Source organism: Jatropha curcas, chromosome 1 (assembly GCF_041381405.1).
Source record: "Jatropha curcas cultivar XTBG-Jc1 chromosome 1, XTBG_Jcur_1.0, whole genome shotgun sequence".
Classification (NCBI taxonomy): domain Eukaryota; kingdom Viridiplantae; phylum Streptophyta; class Magnoliopsida; order Malpighiales; family Euphorbiaceae; genus Jatropha; species Jatropha curcas.
The window spans coordinates 1,331,837-1,342,735 of record NC_143151.1 but is presented as its reverse complement, the minus strand read 5'-3'; the positions used below and the strand labels follow the sequence as shown (position 1 = coordinate 1,342,735).

The window sequence follows — 10,899 nt, the reverse complement described above, 5'->3', positions numbered from 1 at the left end:
TAAATAAATAAGAAAAATATATATACAATTTCTAATGCTTTATATGGTTATATTCTTGGCTCTATAAAATCTTCTTATTCTAAATTTAAAAGATATTTATTACATATAACAAATTATTATATATTTAGAATCTTAATCAAAACATGAAGTTATAAATTTGCTATTCCATATCTAAATTTGAACCAAAGTTATCAACAGCTATTTTAAAATTTTAACATATGAAATTTATGCATGTCCTAGAAGACAAACTACTGGAATATTTCCAGAAGACGTGACCAAAAAAATAACTCAAGGGAGAGATAAGTGTGATAATTTTCAGTTAAACACGAGGAGCAAAAGGGAAGAAATGTTAATACTTTTATTAGTTGTATAAGAAATCTGTATAAATTAAAATTCCATTTCAAAGAAAGAGTAAAAATATAATCATGCATAATAAAATAGACAACCACCCTGTCGATGCATACTCTTTATATACAGAAGAATTCTCTAAATTCAGGGCAATAACTTTGTAAATAGTATCAACTAGCTTACAAAGAAAAGAAGCGCAGTCAATACTGTACTCTATTGAATCTTTACTTTCCTCAACTTATACATCAATGACTCTATTGCTTTCTGTACTCTGGTACCATCTGTCTGCCCCAGTTCTTGAGATGCCTGCCGCAAATTTTGGATCCCACGACCCAAACTGGCAATTGAAGGGGCTGCTGGAAGAGATTCAGCAGCACATTCAATCCCATCTCCATACATAAGCAACCCCAAGCAAGTTGAAATGCTGCAACCGAATGTCATAAAAGGTAAGAACCCAATGGGTTGCACCCGTCGTTTTCTCATTATCTCATAGAATGCTGTTCTCATGGCTGAAAAACTGGTCTTCTCAACAGAGGCTATAACACTGTGGGCTACTGTTCGGATTTTCTCAGCAGAAGCAGCCGCTTTTAAGATAGGTGTAGCATTGGCTCCAGTTTTTGCCAATCCTGGGGCAACCACTTTTGATGGACCGAGAGTCTTGCTTAGAGCTATTGCCATTGCCTTCTGGGTTTGGGTTAGTGCAAAATTAAATGAAGCAGGCAATTTAAATGTTAAAACCTTCAAGAATGTCGATGTGGGAACCACTTTACTTAGAGATGAAGCTCCTAAAACTGCTGTTGCTCCCGCTCCAACTGCCACCACAGATTTATCAGAAAACAACCATTTCTTGCCTCTTTGATTTGAAAATTCCCCATCCATTTCACAATTAGTAATAAGATCACCAACCAATTCTTTGACCTCTGGAGGCATAGAAGTGTCCCAGTTTTTCCTTAGTCCTGCTAAGCCACTAGCATCTACTAAAGCTACAATAGTCTTAAACTTGCTAGTCTGACTTTGAAGGGACTGTGCGAGCAGTGCACTTGACTTGTCTTCAAGTGTAAGCTCTGAAAATTCAACCTTAGTTTTGTTAGACTTCCCCAAGCTTTTGATAGGCAATCGACCAGCATTATTTAGAGCAATTCTAAGCCCCTCAACCGCAATTCGAAAGGTGTAAACATCAGATATAATTTGGGAATCAACAGTTTCCCCTCTACTTACATCATAAAGCATCTTCTGTGAGGCAGCCAAAGCCCTCCCAATTGATGGAAGATCAATGAATATATTATGTAGATCCAAAAGTAATGGAAAAACAGATTGCGCAAATGGTGGCAACTGATAACTGCTTCCCAAATGAATTTCATCTGATTCTGCTTCTGAAACAATAGTTGAAGGACCTAATTTCTGCAAAGATGCATCCAAATGTGAAGACAATATTTTCACCATCCGTGACTGGATATCATCCTTAAGGCCAAACCTCCTAGAACTTGATGAAAAGATTGAACCCACTTTTTGTGGAACCAGACTACTAACAAAACTATGAACCTTGCTCCCCACATCGGCCTCACTAGATGGATTGTCCACAGCAGATGCTTGAACAAGTGGTGTTTCTAGCAACAAAAATGATGAACCAACCTCCCCAGCAGCCCTCATAGCTGCCATGATATGCCCATAAAAACTAACCCCAAATATTTCCTTTAACACCAAGTTTCCAGCCACATTTTCATACTTATCCTTATTGATCTTATGAACAAAACATCTTTTCAGCACTCGAAATGAAGAAGTAGGAACTGGTTCATCTGCATTATTTCCATATTCCCCTTCTTTTTGAATTTCACTTACTGCAGAAGGAGACACCTGAACCACAACAGCTTCTGGTTTAATCGCCCTAATAAGGCACTCAGCATCTATCGCCGACCGTTCAGATAAACTCTGAACGGAAAGTATATAAATCACAGATTGAGATTCATGATCACGAACTGCATAAACGAATCTCTTAGTGTTCTCAGGTATTGATAGTTTGCTAACTAATTCATTGGAAGCTTTCAAATCATCAGACTTCAAAATTGATAAAGGCCACAGATTTTGAAGGCTATATATAAATGCCAGTGCCATTAAACATTAGGGACCTGTTCTTCCAAGAAAACCAATTGTAAGAATAAATAAAAAAACCACCGAAAACCAATCCAAAACCCTAAAAACAATATTAACACTAGATCAATAGAACCCTAAAAAAGAAGGCCGCATCATTAACAAAAAAAGAGAAATCAATTAGGGCAAATCTTTCTAATGAATAAAAAACACACCAGATAAAGCTCTCACAAAAAATAAGAAAAAAATCAGTGGCATACCTCTTATTCACGCCAGAATCGAATCAGAAACAACGAGAAGTAATTTTCCCGAGAAAGCGACAGAAAACCAGGAAGAAAATTGGAGAGGGTTCCAGAATCCAGAAAGATAACAAATATTAGTATAAAGAAGAGTTTTGTTACAGTTTTCCTCAGCACAATTGGTGGTAGACTGGAAACGAAAACTCAGGGTTGAGAGAAACAGAAGATCATTTCATCTACAAAGACATCATTGCCTTCTCTAGAGGCGATTCCAAAATCCAGCACTGTACAGTGTATAGTTTGATTCCAAAATCCGAACTTCAATTAAAGGGACTTCAAATTAAATTTTACCGAAAAGTTAACGCAAATAAAATTTGTAGGATTAGGGCCTGGGAGTTGGACTTGTATTGGGCCGTGATAGTCAGGCCGAAGTCCACTTATATTTTTAAAGCCCAGCCCAGATTGAACCGAAGCTGTTACGTCTACCACTTCTTCTTTACATGCAAACCCGCCACGTAGAGGAAAATTTGGCGCTCTCTCTGTCTCTCTCTCCCTCTTCTGTCTCTGCTTCATTGCCTCTTATTCTCCGTATCAGAAAACCTGACAATGAAGCCCGAGAGCCTAATTGCGTCGGCGGCTATTAACTTTGGCCTGGCCTTAATAGTTCTTTCACTTTTCTCCGTATTCAAAAAACAGCCATCAAATGCTCCAATATACTACGCTCGTCGTCTCTCCAAAAAACGACACATTCCATTTGATCCCTCTATCACTCTCTGTCGTTTCCTCCCTTCTATTTCTTGGATTCCTCGCGCCTTTCGAGTCAACGAAGATGAAATTCTCCAAATCAGTGGCCTGGATGCCCTAATCATCATCAGACTCTTTAAATTTGGGTCAGTATGTAAAAATTAAGAACCCAGTTCAAGTTTAATCAATGAGGCTTTGTTGAAAGAGGTTTTTATATGTAAGTAGTGTTTGTTTTGCAGTATCAATTTCTTTGGAGTTTGCTCGCTAATTGGTTTCGTAATTCTTCTCCCTGTTAATTATGGAGGAGAAGATGAGCCATCAAGGGTCTCCCTTTCCTTGGATGCTTTTACTATATCTAACGTTGTTAGAGGTTCCAACAGGTTAATTAGATTTCCTGTATATATACCTTAAAGTTTTTTTTATGTCTCAAGTTTTTGTTTGTCAACATGTTTATATTGTTTTATAAGTTAGTTGTCTTAGATTAAATGCAATTGGATCACTAATTTTTCTTCATTTTGATAGGCTTTGGGTGCATTTTTCCTGTCTGTGGTTTGTATCTTTCTATGGATTATACCTGTTGTATAAGGTAAGTTTTTGGTTTGATTTTTGCTCTTTTTGAAGAAATATTTTATTTTGAACGTTTCTATTTTGTATCGTAGAGATTATCTGACTTATATTGGTGCATCATTATTGCAGATTTAATGTTTCTTCTCGGTATTTTGCATTTACTATAAGTTGAAAGAAGAATTGACTTTGTTCTTCATTTATTTTCATTTCCAGGAATACAATGAAATTTTGGTTAAAAGGGTCCAACGACTTCGGGACTTGAGATATCGACCTGATCAGTTCACTGTTCTTGTTCGGCAAATTCCTTTATGCACTGAACACAAGGCTTATGGGTGTTCTGTTGATCACTTCTTCTCTAAATATCACCCTAAAACTTATCATTCTCGTCAAATGTTATATGATGGAAAAGAAATTGAAGATCTGTTGGTAAGCTTTGGGTTATTCCTAATGTCATACTCCTATACAGGACAAAAAAAATTTACACATTCATCTGCTTTTTATGCTAATATAATGTAGCGTATGCCTTTGAATGGCCTTACTTGTGAATGTGCCAACTAATTCAAACCTATATGGTACTTGGGTACTATTTGTGCATCTTTTGGACCCTTGTTGAAATTTAACATTTAAAGAAATTAGTTGTTTCATAATTTTTTTTTTTTTTTCCAATTGTCTGCTGCTCAGTTAAAACTTGGAACTCATCATATTGACTCATGGAATAGACTATGAAGGGTCAATAAAAATCTATTTAGCACAACATTATTCATTAACTTGCATCTTTTTGTAATTGGGAAGATATCAGTTCTGTTCTTTTGAATGCATAAGCTACTGGATGCTGAAAAGTATTAGTTGCTATTGTTCTTCAAGTTATTGTTTTTCGTTTGCTGAGTTCATCTTTTGACATTTGTACATGTAGAAACAGGCAAAACATGTTAGAAAGAAGATTGAGGACTTGCGAGGGAAATCCCCAGTCAAGAAGCATGGCAAAGAATGTTTGCTCAAAGACACACCTGGAGAAGATAGTTTCAAAATTTTGTTGCTTGAGGAAACAGTTCAAGAAATCTTTCATAAGATTCACCAATTGCAGGGTGAAAATATGCTCAAAGGCAAGGTATTTTCGGAGAAATTTAATTAGATCTTATATTATTTTGCGCCCCCCCCCCCCCCCCCCCCCCCCAAAACTTTTAGAACCTAGTTCCAAACCTGTTTGTGGTTATACACAAGCTTTACGTACTGCATATCGCATGTTAGATTATAAGCTAGATTTCTGGAAATCTGAGCTCCTCTCATTTTGTAGGAGTTGCCAGCTGCCTTTGTCACCTTTAAATCCCGATGGGGTGCTGCATTAGCTGCCCAATCTCAGCAGCACCCACATCCGCTTTTATGGATCACTGAGATGGCTCCAGAACCAAGGGATGTCTCTTGGAGCAGCCTGGCAATTCCATTTAAAATTTTGCCACTTCACAAAATTGGAGTTGTCGTTTCAGCATCACTCCTTACACTTTTCTTTGCAGTTCCAGTTACAGCTGTTCAAGGAATAGCCAAATTTGAGAAGTTAAAGAAATGGTTCCCTCCGGCCATGGCCGTAGAGCTGATGTAAGGACTCTTGTTCTAATGCTGCCTGCTTCTTTTGGGCACTGTGAATATGGCTTCAGAGAAGCAGCAACGTTTTTTCAGTTCCTACCTATTTCGGTCCCTAGTTTTTTATTTCTTGAATAATTGATAATGAACATAATCAGTATAGTTGGTAGAAACATGTTTAATCATATGGATTTCCGACACAATGTTTCTGTGATAGACCAGGAGTAAGTTCTATTCTGACAGGTTATCTTCCAAGTGCTATTCTCAGAGGATTTATATATGTTGTTCCCTTTGCAATGCTTGGCATGGCTAGAATTGGTGGTTCCATCTCAAAGAGCAAAGCTGAGATAAAAGCTTGCAATATGGTTTTCTATTTTCTATTAGGAAATGTATTCTTTTTGAGTTTGATATCAGGATCCTTACTTGAAGAAATTGGAGAATATTTCTCTCATCCTAAGAACTTTCCTAGTCATCTTGCAAGTGCTGTCTCTGCTCAAGTAAGCTCAATGTTCTTCATTACCACACATTACTTTCTAGATTTTTTTTTTTTATTTTATCTGTCAAATGATTCTCGGCAAATCTTGAAAAACACAAAGACTTGCTAAATTGAACAGATACTAGTTCTGGTTTTACAGGCTTGACTTCTTATTTATTTGCATTTCAGGCTGATTTCTTTATGACGTACATCTTAACAGATGGCCTGTCAGGATTTTCTTTGGAGATCCTTCAGCTTGGCATGCTCTTATTGGATTCTATAAAGTTACACACATCTGGCCGAGGAGACAATGAAAATCCTTATCTGTATTCACTGCCCTACTATAGAATCATTCCTTCAGTCTCCCTGTCAATACTGATCGGCATGGTATATGCTGTTGTCGCGCCATTGCTGCTTCCACTGCTTGTGGGCTACTTCTGTCTAGGCTACATTGTATATGTCAACCAGGTTGAGTTCCTTAGTATATGCATTTCTCTCTGCACTTCGTGTCTTCTTTCAAGCCTCTTCATTTCTGAAAGCATGTTGAGTTATTTTGCTATGAACAGTGTAGCTTTCTTTTTTATCCTCTACTTGCCTCCACTCTTGTAATTGCTTGACAAGGTTAAGCACCACCCTACCATTAAATTTCTGAAACAGGGAGTATTTTCTGTAGATAAGTTGCAAATCATGCTTTTTGTTGGTTTTCCTTTTTATGCTACACTTCTTTCCTTGCTAACCTAGCCATTTCACCTTCTTATGATCATTTTTTTTTTCTGCTTTAGCAGATTGAAGATGTATATGAAACTGTTTATGAGACTTGTGGCCGATATTGGCCATACATCAATCACTACATATTCATTGCTATTATCCTAATGCAAATTACAATGATTGGCCTTTTCGGACTGAAGTCGAAACCAGCCACATCCATAGCCACAGTTCCTCTCTTATTAATGACTATAACATTCAATGAGTATTGCAAGATCCGTTTTCTTCCTACATTTTCCCATTATTCTATCAAGGTATATTGAATTGTACCGAAGCTTTATAAAGTATTATGATTGCTAGAACATGCTTCGATGATTTTTTTTTTTTTTTTTATGAAGCATTTCTTTGTGTCCTGTTTCTTTATGTGTTTTGGGGTCAGGATGCTTTTGATCATGATGAGCTAGATCAGAAGACTGGTGAGTTTGAAATCAACTATGAGCATGCAAGAAATGCTTATCTCCAACCTAGTTTGCGGAGAGCAAACTCGATGCCATCACAGTCCAGCTTAACGCAAGCATTGGTTTCTTCAGTATGAGTTAAGTTGAAGTATTTTAGCAAAATTTGTTTTTTCTCTACTTTTCTTCTTTTCTTTTGTATTTGTTCTTCCTTTGTACAGTTTATCTAAAACTTCTTTCTTGTGAAGAGAGCATAATTGAAGGGAATATTAGAATAAGAAGAGGGAGATTGTTGCTGTTAAATAGGAATATTGGAAGGGCAAATTACTATGAAATCGAAAGTACTATTTTGTTCATATTTTTTTTGGAAAGAAACCTCTGAAGTTTAGTCTTGTTAAACTAACTGATTCTTTTGTCAAAAAAAATACTATTTTTGCCAGTTAAATGAAGGATGAAATAGTAATTTAGTAGTAAGCATGAGAGATTAAATGGTAAGAATATATTAAATGTGATTAAATAATCAAGTATTATAGGATATTTGATGATGAAAATAATCTCTTTTAGAAAGGAAGAATAGTTAAGTAGTTTAATGCAATGCGATCGAATCTTAAGAGAAGATTTTTACAGATTTCACCAGAATTCTACAGAGTTTTATGGAATTGGTGAGATTTTTTTTTTTTATAGATTTTGGTCGATTTCGATGGAATTACAATGATCGTTATATATCTAATCAAAATTAATTTTAGGACTTAATTGAACAAATTAAAAAGTTTTGGAATCCAATGAAAAATTAAAAAACAATGAGGGACTAAAAAGAAAATGCATATCTTCTCCAAAAATTAATTTTTTCTTTGTTAAAATCTTATCGATGGCGACGGTGAAAGGCTTGCGATGTAAGGCTTGCGATGTCAGTGTCGGCGGCGGCCATCCTGCACTCCTATTAACTTAACTGCTATATGAGTTCCGTAGTGGGTATTTTATTCATTATTAATAAAAAAAAATGACATCTAGTGTTAGTAAAAAAAAGTAATGTATTTTAAATAAATTTGAAATTTGAATAGTTAAAGATTCGCAGTAATTCTATCTATTTAAGAGGTACTTTTTAACATGTTTTGGACAGATACGGGTATTAAATATTTAAACAGATTTGAATATGGATACTTAAATAAATTTTTAAATGGGTTTAGAATGGAAACGAATAGTAAAACTTTAAACAATATCTATATAGTAAGTTTAAAATTCACGGGTACCTGTCTTACTTCCGTTCTATTAAGGTGTATATTGGATTAGCACTCTATTAGATTTTAAATGATTTTTTGAAATATTTGGATTGAATGATGAATTTGTGAATAACTCTTTTATTCATACCTAATACTCTAAAATTTAACAAAATCAATAATTTTAATCCTTTCAAATCAGCAATTTTTTGAATACCATAAAATTTGTATGGACTTTTAAAAAATCATAATTGAATACCGTCTGAATTTTATGAATTTTATAAGAGTATGATTTAAATACTATAAAATTTTAATAGACTTTAAAAAATTCTAGATTGAATACTATTGAAATTTTAAAATCTTTTAAAATCTAACGAAATCTTACTTCCATACACCCTCTCTTAGAAATAAAATTATGATTTTGATATTAGTTACTTCATAATGATTTGCCTATATTAGCAACCTTCCATTCATAATTAATATTATATCCATATTAGAACAACCACCTTCCATTTTTCAATCATCGCCGTATTAGAAAAACCTCCTTCCATTCAGGAGGAGGGACCGGAGGAGTTCGAGCCTCTCAAACTCAAAAAAGTTAAAAAAAATTTTACATAAAAAAGTTAAAAAAAAAATTTACATATAAATAGTGTAAAGATTTTTTTTTTTTCTGATTTGGTCTCCGTTGATTTTGGAGTCTAGCTCCGTCCTTGCTTTAAGTTATAATTAAATGACAAAACCCTAGTAGTATCGGCAAATTTAGAAATTTTATTTTGTAAATGGGAATAGTAAAACATATTTACAATATTATTTTATAAGTGTTATAATAATTATTTGTAATATATAAATATCATATATTGCCTTGGCTTTGTTGTCTCTTTCTTCTTCCTCCACTTCCCTTCCAATTCTTCTTTAGAACTAAAAAAAAATATAAAAGAAAACCCTAGGTGAATGTCCACTAATATAACAAGGTGCAATTTTGCTTGGCCTGCCTTAATTGGCTGCTTAGAACAATCCATTGCCAATGAGTCCAATTGCACTTTTCATGTAATGGTCTTTTTTTTATTCAACTAGAGAGGGGAGGGATAAAATTGAATTAAAATGTATTTTACTTATCATGTTAATTGTGTTTAAAACAGTGAAATAATATAAAAAATTAATTAATATATCTTATTTAGTAACATATTAAAATACTCACTAATATATTTATCTTAAAAAGTAAAAAATATGTACATTGCACCTTATCCTTATATATAATTAATTAATTAATTAATTAATTAATTAATTAATATATCTTATTTATTTAACATATTAAAATACTCACTAATATGTTTATCTTAAAAAGTAAAAAATACGTACATTATAATTTAATAATAAATACTCCCTCCGTCTCATTTTATTTTATTTGCTTGTTATTTGTGTTTTTGGATGTCCCGAAACGTTTGTAAGGTTTCTAAAATTAAATACGTAAATAATTACTTTTTCATAATAATATTTATGATTATTTATTAAATGAACAACTTTTATTAATATTTTAATGAGTTAGAGCGTAAAAAATGGCAAAATAACTTTTATTGACTAAATTCTTAATATGCGTGTTTTATGAAAATGCAAACAATATGAGACGGAGGGAGTATAAGAGATTAAATAATAACATTATACAAATGCTAAGGAGGACAAAATAGTAAAATATTATAAAATATTAAATATCAATTATGGAAAGATTAATAATCTTGAAAAAAAATTAAACCTCAAAAGAAAATTAATAATTCTGCCAAATAATGGGAATATATATACCTAGTTACCAAATTTTTGAATCTTATTGTATCCAAATCCTCTATATAAGATGCTTCATTTCATACCCTTATTTTTATTCTACTCAGCTTCACTCTCTTCTTCTTCTCCTACCCACAAGAGAGCTCCATTAAAGATTTCAGTTTTTAAGAGATTTTGAATAATTTTAGCTTCTGGATATTACACCAATTGAAGTCTCTTCAGTTGGTTTCATTTTTGTTTGTGATTAAATTTTCAAGGAGCTTGGTGAAGGTTTTCAAGAGTGACCCACTTACTCCGATCTTATATGGTTACTCCGGCAGGACTTTGACCCGTTTACGAGGATATTTGACTCATATCGTCAGATGGACTCCGCCTCCGCCCCCATGCTCGGTTCGTTAAGCTCTTCCGAAAATGCTAAGGTTATTAACTCTTCTTTTCTTAAAAAAAAAAAAAAAAAAAAATTAATTGTCCAAATTATGATCTTTTGATTGAATTGGTTTTGTTTTTTTTTTTTTTAATTTTTGTCTTGTCGAACAGCAAGTTTTTGTTTTGGACTAGTTATAATGTTGAAGCTCTTTTATGGAGAACTTCACATATCATGTGATTAAGGGTAGTTTTTGCATTAAAATTTTGTTTTCTCCGAACAACTTATCAAATCGAAAAATCGAAAATTTGTATGATCAAGAGAATTCAGAACTCGAAACATT

At 33.7% G+C, this 10,899-nt stretch overlaps 2 protein-coding genes across 2 annotated transcripts; one reads left to right on the top strand and one right to left on the bottom strand.

Moving 5' to 3' along the window:
- Nucleotides 1-339: 339 nt before the first annotated feature.
- Nucleotides 340-3,012, bottom strand: LOC105629250 (uncharacterized). The gene is made up of 2 exons (XM_012210808.3): nt 2,697-3,012; nt 340-2,474 (listed from the first exon to the last, which is right to left on the bottom strand). Exon 2 carries the CDS (start codon nt 2,458-2,460, stop codon nt 562-564), a length of 1,899 nt encoding a protein of 632 aa, XP_012066198.1. The 5' UTR covers nt 2,461-2,474; nt 2,697-3,012; the 3' UTR covers nt 340-561.
- Nucleotides 3,013-3,201: 189 nt separating this feature from the next.
- Nucleotides 3,202-7,555, top strand: LOC105629251 (Early-responsive to dehydration stress protein (ERD4)). Its single transcript, XM_012210809.4, has 10 exons — nt 3,202-3,565; nt 3,659-3,799; nt 3,942-4,005; nt 4,200-4,412; nt 4,900-5,094; nt 5,281-5,579; nt 5,782-6,061; nt 6,229-6,507; nt 6,825-7,058; nt 7,184-7,555. The coding sequence occupies exons 1-10, from the start codon at nt 3,282-3,284 to the stop codon at nt 7,337-7,339; spliced, it is 2,145 nt and encodes a 714-aa protein (XP_012066199.1). The 5' UTR covers nt 3,202-3,281; the 3' UTR covers nt 7,340-7,555.
- The last annotated feature ends 3,344 nt before the right edge of the window (nt 7,556-10,899 follow it).